At 50.6% G+C, this 25468-nt stretch overlaps 1 protein-coding gene across 1 annotated transcript in view; it reads right to left on the reverse strand.

Moving 5' to 3' along the window:
- Positions 1 to 24441, reverse strand: part of LOC111144181 (acyl-CoA oxidase 2) — a 29607-nt gene extending 5166 nt beyond the window's left edge. Inside the window, exons 1-12 of the mRNA XM_022498372.1 lie at positions 24282 to 24441; positions 23698 to 23860; positions 23330 to 23481; positions 22820 to 22927; positions 20294 to 20413; positions 19623 to 19738; positions 18786 to 18958; positions 16298 to 16460; positions 14952 to 15142; positions 13406 to 13582; positions 11513 to 11618; positions 6812 to 7029 (exon numbers count right to left, since the gene is read on the reverse strand). Of these exons, the coding sequence (XP_022354080.1) occupies positions 6812 to 7029; positions 11513 to 11618; positions 13406 to 13582; positions 14952 to 15142; positions 16298 to 16460; positions 18786 to 18958; positions 19623 to 19738; positions 20294 to 20413; positions 22820 to 22927; positions 23330 to 23481; positions 23698 to 23860; positions 24282 to 24441 (1847 nt within the window). The remainder of the gene's footprint in view (positions 1 to 6811; positions 7030 to 11512; positions 11619 to 13405; positions 13583 to 14951; positions 15143 to 16297; positions 16461 to 18785; positions 18959 to 19622; positions 19739 to 20293; positions 20414 to 22819; positions 22928 to 23329; positions 23482 to 23697; positions 23861 to 24281) is intronic.
- Positions 24442 to 25468: the final 1027 nt, after the last annotated feature.

The raw sequence follows: 25468 nt of genomic DNA on the forward strand, positions 1-25468 counted from the left end.
AAGTATAGACTCCAGCAATCTTCAAGGCCTGCTACTTAAAATCAGCACCTCCCTGTCTCCCTTCTACTTCCCCCACCCCTGGAATCCGTTTCAGTCTTTAAGCTGATATATTTTGAATGTCTCTATCTTGTTCGGATTGCCACTTCTGGATTGTTCCGTTTTAGATATTATCTGTCAATTCTCCATTACAAAAAGATAAGGATATGTTTTTGGTCCCCTACCTTCACCCCTATATGTCATCCTTTCTTCCCAACCCCCCCCCCGCCCTGCCCCAGCCCTGGCATTGCTTCTCCTCGGCCTTCCTGCTCCTAGTATAGTTATGAGTCAGACTTGCATTAGGGGCTTCCACTGTGATGGCTGTATGTGTGTGTATGATGGTGACTTTATGTATCCTGCTCACAGCTGAGCTGTGTCCCTACCAGGTCTCTCCATTCGTGATGTACCTCCTGGTCTGCTGCTTCTCTCCCCCATTTCCTCTGTCATCATCCTTAGTGATTTCATTGCTTACATGAATGTTCCTCTACAATGTGGCCTCAACATTCTGGGATCTTCTCCGCTGATCCTGTTGCGCTGTCACTCCCCGGCAGGAGCCCTCCCCAGGTCTCAGTCCTCCACATAGGCACCTTTTCTGGGATGGAGATGTGGGGTGTCTTCCTGTTGCTGGCTCCGGCCCTTTTAGCTTACTCCCTCTAGAGTTCTGACTCTGATAGCTCCCCCACCTTCTTTTTCTTTTTCATTCAACGAAATATGTTTTATTTTAGCCTATTGAATGAGGTATTTTAAACAAATGTTCACATGCTTCTCTTCCTTTTTTAAGGAAAGGATCTAAAGCATAACACTGCCATTGTTCACACCCAAAGCAGTTGAGCTGACTGGGATACTGTACCTACCTGTTGTCATCTTCTCTGGGTGATCCTTCACCATCACTGTGAGAGCATTTCCATTTCAGGCTGTTCGCACTTCTTTGACCCTATCCACACCCACCACTTACTTCATGTCCCTCATCCTCCTGGTGGCCTCCCTTCCTTCCTTATTCAGTGAAATGCCTGGTCTGTTACATTTACTCCCTCAAAAACAGATTCAGCGGTTTTTTACTGACTCTGTGCCTTTGTAGCTATAGGTGGCTGGGAAACCAGTTCCAAGTGGTGTATGTAACTCCCTTCCTGCTGCCTAGCGATCGTACGACATTGCTCTCATGCCTTTACACTCCCATTCTCTTAGATGATTATTTCACACCTTCTCTCTGAATCTTAAATCCACACTACCCGCCTCCCCATCTCTCTTACTTAGATGACTTTTGGTTCCATTTCACTGATAAAATAGACTCAGTAAGAGCCTAGCCACAAGTTCTCACCCATGTATTTCTGCATGCTTTCTCTGTTTTTAGTATAGGTACGCTTTCAAGTGCCCAGCTCACGTCAGTCCTTCCTCGTCCATTAGATGCCTTCCCCTCTTGCCTACTAGAGAACATTCTAGAAATTCTCTTGCCTTTCCTCTACAATGTCAAAATCTTTCTCCACTGGATCATTTTCAGATACACACGTGCTTTCCTATTTCCCATCTTGAAAACAAACTTTTGAGTCTATTTTTCCCTCTCCATCATCTACTCCAGATCTTGGCTCCCCTTTATGATAAAACTCCTTAAAAGTGTTGTTCTTGTTTATGCTTTGCTATTTTTTCTTCTCCACCTGTTCTCCTAGACTAGATCCGTTCAGGTTTTCACTTCCACCACTCCACTGAAATAGCCCTTGGCAGGGCCACCTCCTCTCCTCCTCTTTGGAGGGTCCCAAGACTCAGTACTCCATGTGAGTACTTGTCTTTTACAGTCACTCCGTGTGATATCCTTCTGAGGGCTTTAAATACCAGCGATATGCTAATGACTTCCAAATTTATCTCTCCCGTCTCACTTACCTGCTTATTAACATCTTACTTGATTTCTAACAGGCTCTTCAAAGTGAACATGTTCAAAGCCAAACTCCTGATCTTCTACACCTTTTGCACATCCTGCCCAAACCTGGTGCATTTATAGCGAATGGCAACTCTGTCCTGGCCAAAAACCTGTGCTGCTCTCCGTCGCTTACACCCCACATCTGATCTGTCAGCAAATCCCGTTCTACCTTCAAAATACACCCAAACTTCAGCCATTTCCCACTACCTCCAGTGCTATCACCTAGTCTAACCCAGCATCATCTTTCCCATGGATTACTGAGGTAACCTCCGAGCTGGGCTCCCTGCTTTTTATCCACCCCCCCACCTTGCCCAGTCACTTCTTAATATGGCAGCTGGAATGATCCTTTAGAAAAATTCATCAGATGATTGAAATACTGAAAACCCTCCCACTCTCACACAAAGTAAGAGCCAACATCTTAAGTCTTTGCGATGATCTCCACCCCCTTTCGCCCCTGGCCCGGTACACCCTAAACTCTCTGACCTCTGCTGTCCTTCCTCCACCTCAGTCACTGTTGTCTGTTCTCTGGGTGGAGGCGCGAAGCATGCTCTCGCCTCCAGCGTTTGTACTTCTCTGCCTGGGGTGCTCCTTTCCCAGCCAACCCCATGGCTTCTCTCCTGTCCCCACCCCTTGAGATCTTTCCTCAAACATCACCCTCCCTGAGAGGCCTTATCTGACTTATTTAAAACTATAGTCCCTGGGGAACCTGGCTGGCTCAGTCAGTAGAGGGTGACTCTTAATCTTGGGGTTGTGAGTTTGGGCCCTGCCTTTGGCATAGAGATTAAAAGTAAAATCCTTAAAAAATAAAAGAAAACTACAGTCCCCCGCCCCCCACCCTGCTTTGCACTCCCAGCATTCCTGATCCCCTTCCCTGCTTTCCTTTTCTTCATAGCATTTACTTACCATTTTGCACACTGTATGCTTGACTTATTTTTTCCGTGTGTATTTGTCTCCTCTAGTCTGTAAACACCCATGGCCTTTTCAGTCTGAAACTTGTGCTCTTCATTTGAGGAGTATTTTCTTGAATTATTCTGATAATGGTTTGTTCCCTTCTATTTTCTCTGTCTGCCCTTTCTAGACCTCTTTTTCAGATGATGGACAGATAAGATCAGTCTTCTTACTATTTTTATCTTTTCTAATTTTTATCTTTTTGTCTTTTTGGTTTCTTTTCTGTGAGATTTATGTAACTTTCTCTTCCGGTCCTTCCGCTGAGTTTTTCATTTCCACTATCGTTTTCTGGTTTCACAGACATCTTTTTTTTTTCCCCCTGAATATTACTTTTTAAGAAATCTTATTTTGTGATTGCTGTATCTCCTCCTAACTCTTTAAGGATATTACTCATCTTTTTAAAAAGATTCCTTTTCCCTGAAGATTCTCTTGTGCAGTCCATTTTGTTTCATTCTTGCTTGTTGGGGTCTCTTTTATGTCAGGGGTTCCCCCCCCCAGGTGTCTAATCATAGCTAAGAGTGGGGCACTAGCTAGCTGATTACAAGTCTGGGCATGCTTGTCAATGTGTGGGATTCACTATGGGGTGAACTGGGGGGACCCGTGTGTCAGTATCTTCAGTTTTGTCTCCTTTGGGCTGTTCAGAGTCTCCAGAGAAGGAGCATGCTATCGTCTTCCTGTAGCTACTGGCCTGGCTGCCAGTTTTCTGGAACCCAGGGGAAAGAGGGCTGAGGGAGGGGGCTTAGGTTAGCACTTAGCCTATAAACATTTATCCAGGCCCCTGTTTTCTGTGGGTAGCCTCATTCTCAACTATGCTCGATGTTCCCTGGCCCACAGACCATCTGTGTCAGAGAGTCAGAGAATCTCAAAACTGCTTGCAGAGAAGGAGGGGAGCTAGGAGTTCAGCTCCTTCTGAAATAGACTTTCAGCCCCTCCTGTGGGTCTTACCTTCACCCTGATTGCCAGACGTACACAGTGCTGTTAGTTCTTGGGGTTCTTTGGTATAACTTGTTTCCCACTCCTGGTTTGTGATCCAGTTTTTCTCAGATCTGCTAAGTCACTGTCCATCTACTTTCTTATTTTCACGTTTCCTCCCCAGTTTTTTTTTTTTTTTCTCTTTTTAAAATTTTTGTTTAGTTATTTATTTGAGAGAGAGACTGAAAGAGAGCATGAGAAGGGGGGAGGGGTCAAAGGGAGAAGCAGACTCCCTGCTGAGCAGGGAGCCCGATGTGGGACCCAATACTGGGACTCCAGGATCATGACCTGAGCCGAAAGCAGTCACTGAACCAACTGAGCCACCCAGGCACCCATCCCTTGTTTTTTCTTTTTGTCAATTTATACCTTTAAAAAGATTTTAATCCATTTGCTGGTATTTTCATGGGGTTTCAGGAGGGAACAAAAGTAAATGTATATGGTCAGTCTGCTGTCTTCACCTGTCTGTCCTCCACCTGAGATTTTACGACCCCTTAAATAACTGTTAACTGTGGGTCAGTTAATTACCGTTACACAGAGAGCTGGTTCTTAGTGTCACATGAAATAGTGTGCCATCCTTCATTTGTCATCTCAGAAATCAGAGGGTGATACTAAGTAATCAAGGGAGGGAACTGTGACACAGAACTGTTACACGCACGATGTCTGTTACATACCTAACACCCTTGCAGTGATAGGAAGGTTACTTAAGAACCATAACATAACATGGGGGCACCTGGGTGGCTCAGTGGGTTAAGCATCTGCCTTCGGCTTGGGTCATGGTCTCAGGGTCCAGGGGTCGAGCCCCACATTGGGCTCTCTGCTTGGTGGGGAGCCTGCTGACCCCCCTCCACCACCTGCCTCTCTGCCTACTTATGATCTCTCTCTCTCTGTCAAATAATCAATAAAATCTTAAAAAAAAAAAAAAAAAGAACCATAATGTGCGTAAATCAGTTTGTGGGTTAGATGCATGCATAAGTTGCCTGTTTGTGTCAGTGCTGTTGGTCTTAAGTTGTAAGTCTCTGGCACCAAGGTAAGCACCTAGAAATGCTGTTGCAGATTTAAAAAATCATGCTTCTGAGGTGTTAGGGTGATATTTTGTGTTTCATCTCTGTCAATCAGGCTAGAATCTTACTGACTTCATACGCTTTGAAATGCGGAGCATTTCATGGGTGCCCAGTGACTTAGAGGGTTAAGCCCCTGACTCTTAACTGTGGCTCAGATCATGATCTCAGAGCCCTGTGCCTTGGGCTTTGTGCTCAGCAGGAGTCTACTTGAAGATTCTCTCTCTTTCCTTCTCCCTCAGTGCCCATGCCCTACTCAGACTCTCTCTCTGTCTCTCAGATAAATAAGTAAATCTTTTTTTTTTTTTAAGATTTTATTTATTTATTTGACAGAGATCATAAGTAGACAGAGGCAGGCAGAGAGAGAGGAGGAAGCAGGCTCCTGATGCGCGGCTAGATCCCAAGACCCTGGGTTCATGACCTGAGCCGAAGACAGAGGCTTTAACCCACTGAGCCACCCAGGCGTCCCTAAATAAGTAAATCTTAAAAAAATAATAAAACGCCAAGCATTTCAGAATTAGGTACACTTGAGCTTGACCTGTGTAATACTCAGTTCTGCTATTAATGGTTCTCACCACTGGATTCTCTCTATTAGGAAAAGTTTAATACCTGGGCCATACTTGTAAAAAATGTATTTTTGACAGTTTTTGATGGTTTAATTGAACATTTGCTGACCACTGAATATCTGTTAGGTGCTTATATGGACTCATAAATGGTCTGTAGCATGTTGCATGTTGTTAGAAATAAAAATAATTTGATCTAGATTTTTTAAAAAAACTTTGTAACAAGTAGTTTATTGGCCTTTTTTATCATCTTAGTCTTATAGATAGTGTGAACTATTGGAGGTTCTAGGGGAAAAGTCACACACACACACACACACACACACACACACATGATACCACCCCACATGAAACAGTCATCCTATTTTCTCAGAAAAGGTTGCACTCTCAAGTAGCCCATTTTTATCCTAGAGACAACAGTGCCTACCCTGTTTTGTTTGTTTCTTCCAGTGCTGTGTTCAGGTTGGGGCTTTGATTTCAATGTTTTTAAAGTGATCCTCTAGATTATATACAATGTAACAGAATGGAAGGGCCGCATTAGTAGGTCATGACCCTGAACTGCGTGCATTTAAGAACTGTTTGTATTATTGCTTTTTGAATCTGTGTTCGAAGACCGGGTTTTTAAAAAAAAATCATCATGAAGCTGAGCAAGGATTAAAGTAAGTTTAGCCCACTTAGTAAGGGTTTGCCTCAGCCCATTCAAAAAGACAAGGATATATTTGAAACATAATTGCCCACCTTAACTTTAACACAGTTGAAGAGCATATTCTCAGGTCAGGCCCCAGAGTGCCCCCTGATCTCCCCTGGCTGATTCTGAGACCTGGGGCAAGGTACTTCCTCCCCTCAGCCTGAATTTCCTCCCCAGTAAAATGGGGAGATTAATAGTGTTCATTTCAGAAGGCTGTAAGGATTAAGTGAGATGATGCATGTGAAAGCTTTTGGCATAATGCCTGGCACATATATGTGTTCCTTAAATACGAGCTATGAAGAAGACTCATTAATATTATCTGTGCATACTATGAATACGGTGGGATGCTTCCTTTAGATACTCTCCTTATTTCCTTTACAGTGTTGAAGAGTATTTGGTGGCGATTATTTGTTTTTAAGCATTTTTATTTCTAATTGTTTTTTCATTTTTTTCCTTTCATTAATCTATCACGCTTTACATTGAGGTAACTGTGCTCTCCAGGGTGGTTGCTGCTTCTGCGGGACCCTGTTTAGCAAGGTCCTGGAGTGCCAGGTTTCGGAGTGGGAAGGGAACTAAGGGTGTGGGGCTCTTCTCTGAAGATTAGCACAATCTGAGGGTCTGGGGGCCAGCCACTCACCGGATGAGGCCGAGCAGCTCCAGGTAGCCGGTTCTCATCGCATCTACTTGGGCCCCAGACAGGAAGCCATCATGGAGAAAGTCAGCAGCGTTAGTCAGGATGCTGTGCAGAGCATAGAGGTCACAGAGGCGTTTGAGCACCTGCTGAACCGCTGGTTTGTTTTCCAGTTTCTCCAGAGTTTCTGTAAAGCTCTTCACACTGATATAGTAGCAGTGTGCCTAAAAGACACGAAGATCCATCAGCTTCTGATTTCTGACTCCAGAAGTCATCTTGGAAGCTGGGCAAGACTGCTGGGGTGAGGTCGCTGTGGCCACGTGCCCCCCCCCCCCCCGAGCTCACCACGGGTCCCCATGGAGGTGTGTGTGTGCGTGTGAATATGTGTTCGCACATGTGCTCCGGTTGGGGGCTTGTGGGCTCTGGGACTTGGTAGCGTCCTGATTTTGTTTGGGGAAATTTCAAGGAGGTTTGAAAGTACAAAGAATACAGGGGTATTGGAGGCTGGCCTGGAGACAGTGGAGGACGGCACCACATTTCTGAAGAAAACAGCTGTTTGTCGTTTGCCGTGTTCACGGCAGCGGGGTGTGTGTGTGTGTGCTTTTGTGTGTCTTGGGGTAAGAAAGTAGATGTACATGATGGACATAAAATGTATCCCAGCTAGAAAGTAAACTCTGCAAGGTAAGCAGGGCTGTTAGTTCACCCATACCCAACAGTCTGGCTTTGTCAGTAGTTCCACTTGGTAAGTGACCACAGCCCTCAACCTAGTGAGACTCCCCTCTCTGTCAAGCCGGGATCCTTCCCTGGGACCCCCTCCTCCCCACAGCTCTGCATATAAAGGATGAATGCCTGACCCAGCAGGAGGCTTTCAGGCCCCTGCTTCCGTTAGGCCTGTAGTGCTTTCTGATTAGTCTGAGCCTCCCTGCTGGTTGTTGAATATTTTTGAATATTCCCCTTCTCCCCAAGACAAATGCACATTATTGTTATCAGGTTAGGTATATGAATTCCATTGGGGGGAGGGAGAAAAGGCAAGCAAACAAAACTCTTCTCAAATGTTTATGTGCATACAGATCAGCTGAGCATCTCTTGAAAATGCAAATTTCCAGGTAGCTTCCCAGTAATGCCTTAAGTAACAAGGCTTAGACTGTCTGGAGGGTTCAAAGAAGTCTGACAAGGGGCAAGGACAGGGCCGGGGTTATTGCGTGCGCACTGGACTGTGCTCGCAGGAGGCTGACCCAGTCTGCTGGGGGTGCCTCCTGGGGCACAGTGAGGCAATGACCTACCTGCAGTGGTGAGGCTGCCCCCCCACATAGCCCCATGCCAGTGAAGGGCTGTGATCCACATGGCTGGGGAAGTGGGGAACAAAGGCAAAAGAAATGTAGATAAGATGAAATTTTCCTCTAACTTGCAGCCCACTGACAAATACTTGAGACAGACAGAGTATGACATTCCTCCAGGAACTGAACTGCACAACTGAACTGTCTTCATGTTAATGCCTTGCTAGAGGGAAAAAAACACCTTAGCTTGACAATAACTGGGCCTCCAGGATCCAGTAAGTCTTCTCGAATGTATGAAAATCCTTTTGGAAACTCCTTTTGTCTCTACCCCTCCCAGTTTAAATGTATGTAATCAATTGCTCCTCATACTCCCAGGGTAGCTCTTTTTGCTCACTGGTCCTGCCCCTGGGCTTTAATAAAACCACCTTTTTTGCACCGAAAATGGCTCAAGAATTCTTTCTTGACCATTCACTCCCGAGACCCACAACAGATCACATCAGTTGGGATTTCTTTCCGTGGGGGTCGGAGAGCCACCAAAGTCTTCAACAGGAAAGTGAGCCCATCAGGTTTCTCACTTGGAAAGGATCTGCCTTTCCCATGGAGGTCTCACATGGGGGCTAACGACACACTCTGCCACATGGACCTGGTGTGCTCACAACCACACTGGGTTCGCAGCAGTTGGGTGCAGAAGGGGAGCAGATGTGCGTTGCTGCCCATGCTGAGTCAGACAGACCCGGCTTCCCTTTTCTCATCTGAGGACCACATCCTTAAACTCTCAGGGCCCCGGGCTGTGGAGTGGAGTGAGAAAAAGCTGCTCAAGGGCCTTGGCCTCTGTGGCTTCTGTTCCGGTGACCGGGTGAGCTGAACTTTGGCACCATGCTCCAAATGCAATGAACTCTATCTACTTTTTGTGTGTTGGTTTAAACCTTGCCTCCTGACTAGTTTGGTGTGTGGGGTGGGATGTGTAGCATTTATATGCTAGGTGCATTTTACATTTTACATGTATTAACTCATTTAATCTCCATAATAATCCTAAAAGGTAGGTACTATGATTGGCTCCATTTTGTAGATGAGGAGACTGAGGCATTGAGGGATTAACTTCCTTGCCCAAGGTCACCTGGCTAGCAAGTGGTAGTAACAAGATCCACACCAAAATAGTCCATCTCCTTGTTAAGCGTCTGTACTCTTCACCACTCCCCTGCGTTGCCAAAGCCATGAGAGACCAAGGCTGGATTAGAATGAGGACCAGCATTTGCTCCCGTGGCCCTAGGGACAGACCTCTCTCCAGAGCAGGGTCTCAGATAATAGGACCAGAACTTGTCAGAACCTAAAGGCCTTTTTCATGCCCCTTTGTTTTACAGACTGGGAAGTTACAGCCTAGAGAAGGAAGGACACTGGAGGTCACATAGAGAAGCCGGTCATGCACAGAGCTGGGAACAGAACTTAGGCCACCACTCTGCCACTGTTCCCACTCCCCTTGTGTTGCTCACTCTCTACCTGCATTTTTATGGTTTCTAGATGGGACTTGGTGGGAGCTTAAGAGTTCTGTAGAGTAGATAGTTCTTCCAAAGCACGAAGCTCAGAAATTGCAGATTTCCCTGCCCCTTCTGACTTCGGAGAGTCAGCTTGGGCACCATCTCCCCTGGAAGCCACTCTTCTTCAGCTTACAATGGCTGGAGGAGAAGGGACTTGCTCTTCTCCTCTAGGCTGGTGGAACTCTCTACCCTCAGTAACCCTAGAACTCAGGGATCACCTCCCTCCCTTACACATAGTGGCTCCCTGAGGACACAGCTTGCCTCTGTGAGGGAAAGGAAAGCAAAGCATCTTAACTATTTTCTACTTCTGGGACTTAATTCTTTTGAGTTCTGGTTCCTCATCCTTAAAATGGAGATTATGCTGCTCTCTCCCCCAGGGTGGTATGTACTAAATGAGGTAACCCTGGCATGCAGGGTCCACTCCACTGGAAGGCAGAGCACAGGTTTGGAAAATGGATGCATCATGGGCAGCTGGGGTTCCTTTTGTGCTTGTCTGGTGAGAACACAGCCTTGGCTCACCCTCCCCTGTGTTGATAGGACATTTAGCACAGCAGGCAGTGCTCCTGCGGTGGACACAGCCTGGAGGATGGTGGCCGGGGTAAGACCAGCACCAGCTGCTGTGGTAGAGGGGGCAAGTCACCAGGGGGCGCTCATGCCCAGCCTGTGCAGTGAGGGCGTTACAAAGCTCTCCTCGGACTCTCCTGCCAGTTCCTGGGCCCGTTGCTTGAGGATCCGAGCATTCATCTTGGTTTTCCAGCTGTAGGTAGGGCCAGAGTCTCAGCTGCCTAAGCTAGAGCTCAGGACTCAACCTCTTTCCCAGCCCACTACTCTAAGAAGCCTGTCGCTATCTCCTACCCCCTTAATATGTCTGTATCCACCCACTCTTCTCCATGCCCTCTGCCAAGGTCATGGTCGGGACCATCCTCAGCCCTTGACCAGACTGCTGCTGCTTGCTCCTAACTGGCTTCCAGCCTCCAGTCCATTGCTCCCCAGGCAGCCTGCATGATTCTTCTACGGTGAAACTCTGATCACCTCACTCCCATGATACAAAGTCGGCCAAGGCTTCCCATGGCAATGAGAACAAAACCAAACTGCTCACAGTGAGGCAGAAGGTCCCAGGCCTTGCCTATCTTTCCCCATCCCCTAACTGCCTTCTTCTCCTGGGTTCAGTCTTCCTCCTTGAGCTCCTCCTTGGGAGGATTTGCATTTCTTCAAGCACCGTGCCTTTTCTTGCCTCTTCCTTTTCCACCTGCTGTTCCCTTTGCCAGGAAACCTTTGTTTCCCAAACCACAGCATCTACCCTTTGCCTGGCTAATTTCAGCTCCTCCTTGAAGTTCTGGCCTCTATGTCCCTTCTGGGAAGCCTTTAGGATCCTCACGCCGGGTAAGAGCTGCACCTCTCTGGGATCCCACGGTAGCCTGTGTCTCCCCATCACAGTGCTGCCTTGATGGCACTGGGTGTAAGGGCACCATGGAGGCCCCAGCCCCCAACACATGCCTGGTGTTGAGCGGGTGCTCAAATATTTGCTGACTGAATGTGAATTATGCACAAACACAAAACATAGTAGAAATTGAATCAGACATCTAAGGCTTGCCTGTGGGGCTAAAGGGAGACTTGACCTGCTTTTCTATCTGGGAGGAAATATTTGAACAACCTGAAGCAAATCCAGTAACACTGCCTCATTACAGTTTTCCCTAAGAGCTGTCAGCAAGATTGCTTTGGAGTTAAGTCCTTTAATTAAAATACCCTGGACGAAAGCCTTGGAAGTGAAATGAGGGCAGCCACGGAGCAGGGCTGGGGAATAATGGCAGAGCTCAGATTTTCTCAGCGTGGTGGTCTGCTGGGGAAACAAACAGGTCCCTTTCAGCTGGCGCTTCAGCTGAGGGGCAGCTCACCTTAGCAGTCTGGAGGTGTATGACCGTGGTCTGGTTCCATGCCTTATCCCAGTCAGCCCCAGATTGCATCAGAGTCTCTAGGTGATGCGCTGATTCCTTTATGAGCCTGAAGGCCAGAGGAAAAAAAAGAAGGTTCCACTTTCTGACTGAGTGGGAAGGACACTGATGGAGTCTGGTCTCAGGCTACCTGGGGATCCCTCAGAAGTAGAAATGCAGTTATTCCCATTGATTGACCATTGGTTTGTGTTGCAAAGCTAAATGGTGACTATACATTATCTCTCTAACCCTTGTAAGGCTAGGCATTCCCAATTTACAACGGGGAAAGCTGAGTCCCAGATTGGCTCACTTAACTGGTCTGGGGTCACACAGTTAGTAAGGGGTAGAGCTGTCCTAACCTCGGAGCTGGAAAGCCTCAGGGCTCTGGGACGGGCACTGACCCTCCTTTCTAATGCAGACGCCACCTTATGCCAGGGTTTCCACGCCATCCCTTGACTGCCTTCTGTGGCTGAGCAAGGACAATGGTTTTCCTGTAAAGGCTACTGACACCTGTCAGTCATCCGGCCTATTCCAGGTTCTACCTAAGGGACCTTAAAAGGCTAGAAAAGAAAACTAAACAAACTCTTGTCCCCCAACCACTAAGTCGGTCATTTGCCATGTACGTAACCTTTATTCTTTTATTTTCTATTCCCTGCCCATCCACTCATGACCCTTGGAATTTCTACGCAAAACACACTGTTTATTAAGCAACATTTATTTTTCTTACTTGTCAGGGAGTAGATAAACAGATGTCACATCGAATTCCAAGCAAAAATCAATATAATGGCATTTTAACTACCCTGAGAAGCCTTACTGGGCACTCACCACCTCCCCCAACTAAAACATTAGTTCTGTGAGGCCTGGGCTTTTTGCGACTGGTTTCCTGATAAATCTAAAATGCCTGGAATAGTGCCTGGTGCCCTGTAGGCACTTAGTATTTGTGGAATAAATAAATGGATGTCCAAAGTTGCTTGTGATCTTGAAATAATTATTAGCCATCCTTTCGACCACATGTAGGGGTATAAGACCTCTTTTCATATACTGATAATATTTCTTCCAGCTTGTTTTGGTGTTTTATTTTTAAATTTCTATTTTTTAAAAAATATTTTATTTATTTAACAGGCAGAGATCACAAGTAGGCAGAGAGGCAGGCGGTGGGGGGGGGCAGAGCAGGCTCCCCACCGAGCAGAGAGCCCAACTCGGGGCTCGATCCCAGGACCCTGAGACATGACCCGAGCCGAAGGCAGAGGCTTTAACCCACTGAGCCACCCAGGTGCCCCAGTTTGTGGGATATTTTAAATACAGTATTGGTATTTATTATTTATCAGTATTTACATACTGATAGATTTGTGGTATTTACAAATGGGCACATTCATTGCACTGCAAATCACAGTAAGCGCCTAAAGATAGAAAAAGTTCAGGGCGCCTGGGCGGCTCAGTTGGTTGAGCTGCTGACTTCAGCTCAGGTCATGGTCTCGGTCCTAGGAGCAAGCCACTGCTCAGTGGGGAGTCTGCTTCTCTCTCTGCCCCTGCCCTGCTCATGCTCTCACTCTCTCACTCTTCAATAAATAAATCTTTTTAAAAAAATTTCTTTAAAAAAAAAAAAAAAGAATTTCCTTGCACTGGCCAGAGGGCTGATGTCCTTCTACCAGCTCGGCCAGGATGGGGAAGTGATGGTGGCTCATGGATGTGGCTTCCCCTTCTCTGCCCATGGTGGCAGGAACCGAGAGGACCGAGGTTGGGGAGGGGGGGGGTTGTTCTCAGAGGAGTATCCACGAATGCTCACCCAGCCTGCTCCAAAGGCCCTAGTGTGGGAAGGAGCCTGCCCCCAGGTGGAATGGCCAATTTCTTGCTCACCTGGCTGCCACGTGTGCCCAGGCCGTGGTGTAGAGCTTTGGGTGGAGGAAGTCAGCTGCTTTCTGGGCTGGGCACCTGGCCAGGTAGGGTGCAGTCAGGTATGCAACAGACGGAGGGAGAGACTTCTGTGTGGAGCCTGGGATCGCATGAGCTTGCAGGAAGTTTTTCACTAGAAACCTGGGGGTGGGGGCGGGGGAAGCGGGTAAGCAGTGGGGAAAACACGCAGTCTTATACTCCCTACAGGAGAACTGGGGCCATGCAGGCTCCTGCCCCTCCCATGGGCATGCTCACTCCAGAGCCCCCTGAGCCGGCCTGCTGTGAGGCCCTCGGGAAAACGCACCCCGAGGGGCTGTAGTCTCTTCCGTAGGGAAAGGAGGCTGGAGCTGCGGAGCTGTGAAGACACTCAGATCCAGAATGTAAACCCTTTTGGTACCTGAGCAAACAGAATCCTTTCTCCTGGTTAGGATCTTGGGATTTGGGGATTCGTGCTCAACTGTACAGTGATGGCAGAAATCCAATTTTCTTGCTTGAGAAAGGACAGGGGTAAGAATGCTAACATGAGTGGAGAATTACAGGTGACTCTCAGCTTCTTTCCTCTGACGACCCAGTGGTTAAAGGCTCTGGGCTCAGCCAACCCTGGATTTCCAGGGCAGCTCTACAGAAGACCTCTGGCTGGTCCAAGTTACCTCATCTCCCTTGGCCTCAGTTTCTCCATCTCTAGATGGGGATAACAGTCACTTGATAGAAGGTTTGTGAAAACTGGAAATATTTGTAATGCTCCTATAATGGTGGGGCACTGCACGTCTAAATAAGATACTGTAGCCCCCTTATCATTTGAGAAAACCTCCCATAATACTCTAGGGACGGGAAAGGCCTTGTCAGTCTGAGCCGCCCCCCAGCAGAAGAGAATGAACAGAATCCTCCACTTTGCGGGGAGGCAAATGCTGCCTCTCTTCCTGCCTCTCACGTGGGAGGCTCTGCGGGCAAGCCCCGTGCTAAACCCAGGGACCCGCGGTGAGCAAGCCCCTCAAAACTCGGGCTCACAGAGAACAGCCCCTCGCTCAGTGCAGGCCTGGCTCAGTGCAGGCCTGGCGTGTTCAGTCGGGGCGGGCAGCTAAGCCGGGACCTGAGGGCTGAGAGGACCAGCAGGTCCAGCAGGCTGGGGCAGAGGTCTCGGGGTAGGGAAGCTCCGGGAGCCTGTGATGGGAAACAGGAACCGGGTCCAGCTGGGGAAGGGAGAGCACGAAGCGGGAGCCCGTGGGGCAGGGGGAGCACGAGGGAGAGAGAGAGCACGTGGGAAGGGAGGCGGGGCCAGGGGCGGGGCAGGCCGCAGGAACCCGGTGGGGCAGGTGCAGCGTGGCGTTTTCCCGTGAGCTGTGGGGAGCCCCTGAAGGCTGTGAAGCAAGGGAAAGCTGTGCTCCTGTTCCCTCTACCGAAAGCTCAGGGTGGACTGGAGACTGCGCTGGCCTCCGCTCGCTCGGCGCCGCCCGGTGCCCGCCCCCGCCGACGGCCTCGGGCGCTGCTTCAGCCCACGCAGGGGCCTTACCTGGCCGTCTGCAGGTAGAGTACAGTGTTGTCACCCTCGTAGGTGCAGGAGGCTGTCACTCTGGTGACCAGAGAGGGCAGGCCGCTCAGCTTCGAGTAGCCGTGGCCGCCGCAGGCTCGGCGGCACAGCTCGGAACCCTGGAGGCACAAGTCTGACGTCATGGCCTTGATGCCTGCGCTCAGGGCGTGAAGCTGCAAGAACAGGGGATCGCGATGAGTCAGGGGGCCCTCCAGGAACAGCCATGCTTCCCATTCACTGAGCACCTGCTGTATGCCCATGACAACCCTGTGAAGTAAGAAGGATTTCCCTCGCAACTTTATGGAGGAGGCTGAGGCTCAGAGATGTTATGTGACTTGCCCAAGGTCCTACGATGAGGCAATGTAGCTGTAGGGGCAGTAAAAACAAAGGGAACCTGTCCACGCCAGCATCTCCAGGATCTCGGGAAGACGGGCCTTCCTGGAGTTGGGCTCACCATCATCTAGGACTTATGGATTTTGCTGGCAAGTGGAATTTTTGGAGAGCAGGCCTGGGACCGTGGAGGTCCACCATCAACCCCAGTGGTCTGGGTTGTAGGAGGGGCAGCCACGCAGCAGACCTGTTCGAGCTTTTGGTTCTTGAAAGCCCTTACCCATCTTTCAGGCTTCTAAATCCTTGGGAGGAAGGTCATAACCCTTAATCTCTGTGCTTTACTTTCCCAATCTGTAAAATGGAACTACAAATGGGGCCAGTGGCACAACTGGAAGGATTAATGAACCAATGCTTATGAAGCCCATGGTCTGGTGGACAGAACCGCAGTGTATATCTAAGTCCATAATCTTTCATCTGAGACCCTTTGGGGCCAGATGGGTTTTGGAATTGCTATTTTTTGGATTTTAGAAAGCTAAGGCAGAGCACTGAAGGTAGATTATATATAATACCCAGAAAAGTCTGGGGCAGCCTTAGTGATCATACTCATTAGTATTTTTGGCTGCAAAAGGTATACATATCCAGTGAGATGTATCAGATCAATTCAGGTCATACCATGCCACCAAATATGTTCTCAATGATGCGGTAATTTTTCAGAGCTTTTTAGGTTTTCAAATTCACACCAGGGATTGTGCTCCTGTGTTCTATGTTTTATGTGTGATTATTCCCTCTAGCATTTCTGGAGCTTTCTGGAGGCCAGATGTAGGTGGATTTATATGTTGGGGTACAATTTGCCCTGGGTGCCCTGGGATATTGGGAGGCTGGGGGAGGGAGTAAAAGGAGTTCATGGGAACAAGAGTGGGGCTGCTTCCCAGTGGCAGGAACAATTTCAGCCATTTTCCCAGCTCCTGCCCACCTCCCCCCCAGCAGAGAGCAGGTACCTCTGGCAGGTGGCTGAAGTCTTTGTTCCGAATGGCATCGTAGGAGCTGTGCAAGAATTCCAAGAGGTTGCTCGCCAGGAAATGGAATGCATAGGCTGTGGCCAGCTGAGGGAGGAGTTTCTGCTGCTGCGTCTGGTAGTCCAGGATTTTTGCCTCTGGGTCGCTGAGGGGAGGAAAAGCAGAAGGTTTAGAAGATCACTGCAGCTCCCTCAACTTCTTATATCCCCAGAGCCATAAGAGGTGTAAAAACTGATAGTTTTTTATAACTCACTGCAAAACTTGACCTGAACTGACATGAGGTTAGTAATAATCTTAAAATGCCATCTAACATGAGTATCCACACATTTCTCTGTAGAAATATTGACAGGTTTGCTTATGGGTTCTGCCCTTTATGGGGGACGTGTACAGAATTATAGCATATGCACCATATTATCTTGCCGAAATCTGGAAAGTTCTGAATTCCAATGCATTTGGTCCCAAGGACTTCAAGTGAGGGCTTGCGGTCTTGTACACATCAAGTTTCATGATGTGAAACTTGATCTTTCACTGTCCAGGTGCAAGTATAGTATGTGCTGGGGGGTAGATCAAGTCTAATCAGTAACTCTGAGGATGTGAACTTGGGCCTGATGGAATCCCAAGGCAGGGACTACATCTGCCTTGTCCATTGCTCTGTCTGCAGTGCCTGAGACAGTGCCCAGCATGAAGGGGACCAGGATAACTCTTTGTGGATTAAAAGAAAGTGTGAATGTGAGAAGCCTCCCATGGCTGTTGGGGAGAATCTTAGGTTAGCAGCTCCTCATTTGGACACTTAAAAAAAAAAAAAAAAGATTTTATTTATTTATCATGGGGAGGGAGGGGCAGAGGGAGAGAAAGAATCTCAAACAGTCTCCCCGCTGAGCACAGGGCCCAACTCAGGGCTTAACCCTACAACCCTGAGGTCATGATCTGAGCCGTGACCAAGATTCAGATGCTTAACCGACTGAGCCACCCAGGTTCCTCAGACACATACTTTTATAACTATCCTTGGGACACTTGTGGAACCCAGAAAACTGGGCTCTGGACAGGACTTCAGCAGCAGCACCTTTCCTCCCAGCACCCCTGTCCTCCAGAGAAGACTCCCTCAGCAAGGGGGAGTTCGATACCCAGGCCAGTCCCAGTATCTTGGGTTTGCCAGAGGAAAAGTACCCTGGGCTATGGGCCTGACTTGCTTTTTTACATTTCACTCTCCACAGTGCCCTAAAGGAGTGCTCCTGTCATGCCCTATGTTGTAGATGAGGACACTGAGGGACAAAGAAGTGGCATGACTTGCCCCAGCTCCCACAGCCGGCAAGTGGCCCAGCTGTGTGTCCCCCAGGTCTGTCGGTCTCTGACCCTCAGTCCATTTTGCTTTAGTCTCCTGGATCCTCAAGCCCATGGCATGAAACAATACTGGGTCCTTAGACTGGAGGTTCTCCCGCTCTTCACATTCCAGGTAAGAAAACCGAGGCCCAGAGTGGGCAAAGGACTTGCCCAGGGTCACTTAGCTGAGTTGGGACAAGAAACCGCCAGGCTGAAGTCCATCCCTCAGCACCACGAGTTTAGTCAGCTGGACTGTGCCTGTCTTCCCACGCTGGTAACATCTGCTCAGCTCCTCGCTGCCACATCTTGGCTGCATGTCCCCATTGGTGGTATATTTATTCTAAAAAATTATTTACTGTTTACCTAAAATTCAAATTTAACCGGCTGTCCTGTATTTTCATTTGCTGGCAACCGCGTATGTTTACACAGGCCCGCATGAGCATGGGGGAACATAACACACGGTGAAAAAGAGAGAGTCCTGGCGTGCCTGGAGGGCTCAGTGGGAAGAGCCGTGGAACTTGATCTCAGGGTTGTGAGTTCAAGCCCCACGCTGGGTTGAAGATTGCTTAAATAAATATTCAAATAACGACAGAGAGTACAGTCTGCTATTCAGTCCCATGGGGCAGAGGGGGTACCCACTGGACACAGCCACAGGCAACAGAATGGATCCAGATTTGGATGTGCTACACGTGGGTGCGGACAGCCACAGCTGGACAGAACCCACTTCAGCCACACACCACCCGACGTGACAGCTGGCCTTTCCCAGAAACGCTCACTCACACCCCAACAGAACTCAGGAGCCACAGTCCCCCGCCTTCTGGCAACCAGCTGACAACCCAGACACCGTCAGCCAGTCATAGCCGCGCTGAACCCGGACAGACAGATCTGAGTCAGATCTGACGGTACAGGATCACACAGAACCCCTGACCGTGATCTCTGGCGGTAGATCAGCCAGGGACAGAGAGAACCCGATGGAGACCCCGCAGGCAGGGCCAGACGGGCCGGGTCTGGCCAGAGGTTGTGCGTGTGTTGTGGGGGTCACATGTATTCCCAGCACCCCACTCGGGCAGAGGGGCAGCATCAGGGGGCAGGCGCTGTGGGATGGAGAGCTAGCCCTGTCTGTCGTGGTCAGCGTGTGGGTGCCCCTTGCCTGGGCTGGATGCTGGATTGGCGGCGGATGGTGGAGTAGCGGATGGCGATGACACAGGCCTTCTGCAGCAGAGGGATGATCTCGCCCAGGAGCAGCTCCACCCGCACCACCACCATGGAAAAGTAGTTGGTCTGCTGTGTTCCCAGCTTGACGTAGGTGCCGTCTGGCAAGACCTGGGGTACCAGAGACAGGTGCTGGGTCTGAGCCAAGGCCCCGAGTCTGTCCTACACCCATGACCGTGGGCTTCTGTCCCCTCCAGGCACACAGTCCTCAGACTGCTCACCGGGAGCAGGTGGCTGACCACCAGCTAGGTGCGCTGGTTGTGAAACACACCTGTGCTTTCTGCTGATCTGTCCCTGCCTCAAGTGCCTGGGTTCATGGCTCCTCTCCTGGGACACCCAGGACCTCCCCCCAAATCCACAGCTAAAGGGAATGCCCGGCAACATGGGGACCTCCAGAACTTCCTCCAGCACTTGGCTTGTGTCTGGTCAGTGACTGGTTGTCCAGGCCTTACTGTAGGTAGATAAGCCGGTCACCCTCAGCCCTTCCCTCGTCTCCCGTCGCTTTGCCACCCTGCCCTATGGCTGCTCTACCACCACATGGAGCTCTGAGCATTGATCCATGAGAACTCTGAGGCTCAGAGAGGTCAAGTGACTTGCCCAAGATCACACAGCTCCTAAACTGGGGCTTTACCCAGATCTGTGGGATGCCAGAGCCCTTCTAGAGTGGGGTGGGGTGCCCCAAACTCTGCTCTTTGGAGGAAGACCCAGAGCCAGCAGCATTCTGTAGGAGGCCACTGTCCCCTCTTCAGGCAGTGTAGGCATGCGAGACTCCCACCTGTGCAAAGCGACTCAGCATGTTCTCTCTAGGGATCCGCACGTGGTCCAGTCGCAGGAAGCCATGGTCTGTGTGGTCATAGTCCATCTTGGGCCCGATGTCTCCAACAGTGACTCCTAGAAGGAGATGGAGATGGGAACGCCTGTCAGCCAAGTGCTTTCTTTTTCTTCCAGAGCTCATGGTTTTTTTTTAAGATTTTATTTATTTATTTGACAGAGAGATCACAAGCAGGCAGAGAGGCAGGCAGAGAGAGAGGAGGAAGCAGGCTCCCCTAGAGAGCAGAGAGCCCGATGCGGGGCTCGATCCCAGGACCCTGAGATCATGACCTGAGCCGAAGGCAGTGGCTTAACCCACTGAGCCACCCAGGCGCCCCAGCCAAGTGCTTTCTGTGTGCCGGGTACCCCCCCCCATTCCTTCCACCTCCCCTGAGCCTCACAGCAGCCTGTCACATGGGGTTATTACACCTGTTTTGCAGGTGACCAAGCTGAGGTCAGACAGGTGCTGAATGTTGCTCAAGTTCACCCAGCTGGTTAGCACCAGGTCTATCCAGGGACCCATACCTGCCCAAGGGAGACATGCCCCAGCTTCTCCCATGAGCTCTGGGGCCTTGGGATAGGGAGACCTGGTGGGGTCTCTCCATGGCAGTGGTCCTGGGAGCCATATGGGCTTACCTGGCAGTGGGGTGTGGTCCCGGAGGCTTCGGATGGGCACAATGAAGGCGTGCATGCCCTGCCGGGCTCCTGAGCAGATCAGCTGGGCCTGGACCAAAGTGTGGGTGGCTGACCGTCCCACTGAAGGCAGAGAGAGGAGAGGCCCAGGATGACCTCTGGTGTAGGAGACTAACTCTCCCTATCAGGGGCCTGGGTGTGGGCCCTATCTGTAACGGGCCAGGGGGACCAATGTGGTGGCCTGGGGAAGGGCAGGGCACCATGGGAAGCCGGGATGGGCTTTGTTTGATCAGCCTCAAATGCTGAGGTCAGGGGAGGGTGCACGAGGAGCCTGAAGGGTACAGGGCCTTCCCCGGGGGGGTCACACAGGGCAGGGAGGGCCAGGCAGAGGACAAGGTAGCATCTGGGGCAACAAAGCAATGCTTTTTCAGGATACCCCTTGACTCACATGGCCTTGACCTATCCTTGGAAATGGCTGGAACGGTCTTGAGAGCTTTAATATGAGCGTCTGGCTCTAGAACGCACTGGCTTGGTGGATGTTATGGACACTCATTTGGTGGCTGGAGGAGCAGGGGGTCCTGTCTAAATGTCACGTGTGTGGAGCAACCTCCCTACAATACACAGGCACGGGGCAGGGAGGCTGCAGGAGGCTGCTGGAGATCCTGAGGGGTGCGGAGCCCTCCACACCCTCCAGATGCTCCCCACTTCCAAAGCCAAAGTTCACAAAGGTTATGGATTTTAATGCAAATAGCCTAAACGAAACGATCTGGGGAATCTCAGCTTCTTTAAAAATTTGGTTCTTCTGGGGCGCCTGGGTGGCTCAGTGGGTTAAACCTCTGCCTTCGGCTCAGGTCATGATCTCAGAGTCCTGGGATCAAGCCCCACATCGGGCTCTCTGCTCAGCAGGGAGCCTGCTTCCCCCCCCCCCCACCCCGCCTGCCTCTCTGCCTACTTGTGATCTCTGTCAAATAAATAAATAAAATCTTAAAAAAAAAAATTTGGTTCTTCTGAAGTCTTCTGGCTGAAGTGTGTGCCCTTGAGTCATTTTCTTTGGAATCAGGGAGATAGGGTCTTTATGCCAGAGCTGCTGGGGTATGTCTGTTAGGATCCATGGTGAGAAAACCAGTCCTGGATCACAGGGAAAGGTGTGTATCGCTACCCCCACCCCCCATCCCAGGGGCCCTCAAAGAGTCATTGATTCCAGAGAGGGAGACCTGCTCCCAAAGAACCAAACAAATCTAGCAATGTTTTGCAAAAGGCACTGCGAGATGAGCAAGATTTTTGTTTTTTTCTGTCCTCAAAAACCTGTAAATGAATCACTGTATCCTCCACCTAGTAATAATGAATACAGATAATTACCATTTATCTAAATCCAGTTGGTGCTGGGCCCTGTGCTGGTGCTTTCCGGTTCTCGCAGGGCGGGGATGATGAATCCCATTTCCCAGATAAGGAAACTGAGGCTCAGAGAGGCGAGGGAGGCCCCTCAAGGTCACTGGCCTGGACAGGGGCGGCACTGGGATTTCAAGCCTGCCTGATTGCCAAGGTTGGTTTCTTTTTCCTGCTGTCCTTTTTTTTTTTAGGTTTTTTTTTTTTATTTATTTGACAGAGACTGAGATCACAAGTAGGCAGAGAGGCAGGCAGAAGAGAGAGGAGGAAGCAGGCTCCCCGCCGAGCAGAGAGCCCGACGCGGGGCTCGATCCCAGGCCCCTGAGATCATGACCTGAGCCGAAGGCAGAGGCTTAACCCACTGAGCCACCCAGGTGCCCCTTTTTTCTGCACTTCTGATGGTGGTCATCTATTCCCTCCCTTTCCTCTCTCTTTGCTCTCTCCTGTCTGTCCCTATTTCTTTGACTTCTCTCTCAAGCTTTCTCCCTCTCTGCTTATCTCTGGCCTGTTTCTTTCTGCTTAGTCGTACTCTTGGGATTCCTTTTTCTCCCCATGGAAGCATTCACCAAATGGGTTCTGAAGTGCCACAGAGGGGCCCTCACAGGTGTGTGTCACATCCAGGGGAGAGAGCCTTGTTGGGGTCCCCTCTGGAGCAATGACAGAGCCTGGGGGAAGCATGGTGCGGTCGCCACCTGGTGGCCACAGAGGGCAGTGTGGTGCTGGCAGCCAGACCGTGGCTGAGCCTTTCTGGAGCAGGGGCGATCTGTGAACTGGGTGATGGCTTGGCAAGCTTAATCACTAACTTGGGAGGTGAGAGTGCCTGGGACTGGGCCGTGTGTCTGTGTGGGGGCAGGGTGCCTGTGGGAGAGGCCCTGGCCCTCATCCCCAACAGGTCGGGTGGGTTTCCTCAGCTACTTCAAAGTTGGGGTCTCTCAACCACTCACGGATGAAATTCTTCCCATCACCCCTGTTGCCAGGGTGAGACCCTGAAGTTCAAGTACATGAATTGATTCATTCAAGTTCACCAGCCTAGAATAGGGAATCCGTCTGCGGTCTGGTGGACCTCAGAGCCGTGCTACTCTACTGTCCAACTTTGTTCTCCTTGGGGACAGATAGAGCTGGGGGGTACGGATGGATACTCACAGTCCCCAGGCCACCATTTGGTGGCTGTCAACGTGGGGCTGTGCACCACAAACTCCTGGGTGGCTGCATCATAGGTGGCTTCAGTCTCCAGGCCCCGAAGATTCGTCCCTGGGAATCAAGGAGGAGAGTCTGTGAGTCAGGGTTCAGGATAGTATTCCCACCTGGGGGGCAGCGTCCTGGTGGGCCCAGAACTGCCAGGACCAGCCTCTTCTGGAGTCGGGGAGCTCCCAGCTGTACTCACAGGCATTTCTTGTCTTTCACCCGTGGGCTGAGTGGGGGAGACGTGTCCAGCCCGTGACAAGGGACGCCTGCTGACATTTCCAGAAGGAACGACTTGCCTCACACACGCTAGCTCATGTGGTGTGTTTCTATAAACTAGGAAAGGGAACCCCCTCCTTCCAGACCCTTGACTGCCCCCTGCTGGAATGTTTCCATAGGAAATACACAATCTCTGACTACTCAGCTGTGAGTGGGCTTTCTGGAACCATGCATGCAGAAACGCAGGCTCACCGTGTCCCAGTTCTGTCTGGGCATATGATGCAATGATCCGGAACTCATTGCAGAGCAGGGTCCATTTGGCAATCTGCTCCTCAGAGCCTAGGCTCTGGAGGGATTTCAGGAACACGGTGTGTAGGCCTAATGCCAGTTCTCCAGAAAGGGCTCTGTGGGGGAAAGGACACGGTGCTGGAGTAGCCCACCGGAGACAGGGACCCTGGTACCGTCAGCCTGGCGGGGTGCAGGAGGGAAGGGGCGCTTGTCATCCTAGCCTCCCAACAGCCATGGCCTTTAAAGGTGGGGAAAACTGCTAATGGTGCTAAGGTTTTCCAGGTGAACCCAGGTGACCTCTTCTCTGGTGGGGCTGCCCTGGGAGTGAGTACCTGTAAGCGTAATATAATTCAGGACTGTTTTCCGACCAGCCGAGGCGCTTTGCTATTATCTGGAGGTGAAATTTCTTCTGGACGGCGGCCACATAACGTTCATTCTGGGTCATGAAATAATTATCCTTCACACTAAACTCTGGGTCACTGTGGATGATGCTCTCTTCCAGAGACAGAAAACAGAGGGCTTAGAGACCAGGGTGAGGTTCCTGGCACCTTCAGATCTTTCCACCCTCTTGCCTTGTGGACGTGGAAAGGAAGTCAGACATTGTCATTTTACTGATGTAATGACTGAGCACCAGAGGTGGGAAGGTGACTTGCTTGAGGTTACAAAGCTAGGCAGTGGCAGATTAAGGACCAACATCCCGGTCTTCTGCTGCCTAAGACTCTTCTATCCTTCAGTTGGGTTCAGGGAATATGGACTTGTTAGAGAGGTCCTTCCAGGCCAAAGGAATGACTCTCTAACAGTGGAATTTTGAGAGCAAAATTTGTCATTTGAAGGTGGGACAGCTAGTGGAGGACTCTTCTTCCAAGAAAGGCATATGGGCACAAACCAGGGGCTCCACTCCCCAGCTCCCTCTTACCAACTTTCCTCCGGAGTGCAGTGTTCTGGGCACCTCCATCCAGGATGTTGGTGAGTTGTTCCACGCTGAAGGACTGTATGAACCTCTCACTCGCTATGTCAGGGTGCACTCGCCTGCTCCAGGTATCCCCCAGGGACACTCGGTGCACTGGGCTGTCCATCCTAGCCTGGAGCTGCCTGGTGCCTCAGGAGAGATACTTCTGGCCTAGTGCTCCGAGCCCCGGGGGTACTAAGGACCTCTGTGCAGGAGGAGGAAGTGCCCAGAGCTGAACATCAGCCAGGGGTCCCTCCGCATAGGAAAGCAACTGCCCTGAAATATGCCAGTGCCCCGCACCCCCACCCCTTTCCCGGGGCGCCCTCGGCTGGCCAGGCATGCAGTAATCGCTCTGTAAATGGTAGAGCAGGACTCTTTGTCGAGATCTGGACAGGATCCAGTCACAGGGCCGGAGCTCCATCCACTGCAACCTGTACTGCATGGGTTACCTGGGGGAATTCTCGCATAGTAGTTCAAGTCACTCATGCACAGATATTTGGTGACACTGAGCATCTGTGTGGCCTCTAGCTGCATAGCTTGAGGCAGCCAGGAGTTGGACAGGGTCTGACCACAGAGCCAGGGGGCCTTGCTGGAGGGACCTGCAGTCCCATTCACCTGGTCCCCTGAGTCCTGGGCTCTCTCAGTCCAGTTCTGTGAGCCTTGAGGGGTACCACAGAGCTGGGGGAGGAAGCTTGCTTCGGGCCTGGGCAGGGTTCCCCCCGGGACCCCTGTGTGTCCCCCGCAGTCAGGATGGACCTGCGTCCTTCGGCAAACCCCCTGACACTCAGAAGCCCCTGTTCCCCCACAGCAAGGCAACCATCAGGTAGGCTCCAGTCTGCTTCTTGAGTATCTCAAATGCATTTATTCCATCCCCATGTCTGTCCCCCACCCCGCCCCCACCATCTCTCACCTAACCTCTGCCTCTCCCTTGTCAGTTCTCCAGGCTGCCAGGTGGAGCTCTTCAGCTGCAGTCACATTGTGTCTCCCCGCCACCCCCCACTTGGAATTTGCCCCTTGGTGCGCACTGTTTTGCGGGAGAGAGTCTATGCTCCCAGGCTTCCACCACCTCCCCTCAACCTGCCCCTAGCCCTGGATCAGCTACTCCAGCTACTCCAGCACCTGGGGAGCTCCCCTCCTGCTCCTGCTCCCTTTTG

This window comes from Enhydra lutris, unplaced genomic scaffold, assembly GCF_002288905.1.
Source record: "Enhydra lutris kenyoni isolate GAN:26980312 unplaced genomic scaffold, ASM228890v2 scaffoldscaffold10, whole genome shotgun sequence".
In the NCBI taxonomy this organism is placed as follows: domain Eukaryota; kingdom Metazoa; phylum Chordata; class Mammalia; order Carnivora; family Mustelidae; genus Enhydra; species Enhydra lutris.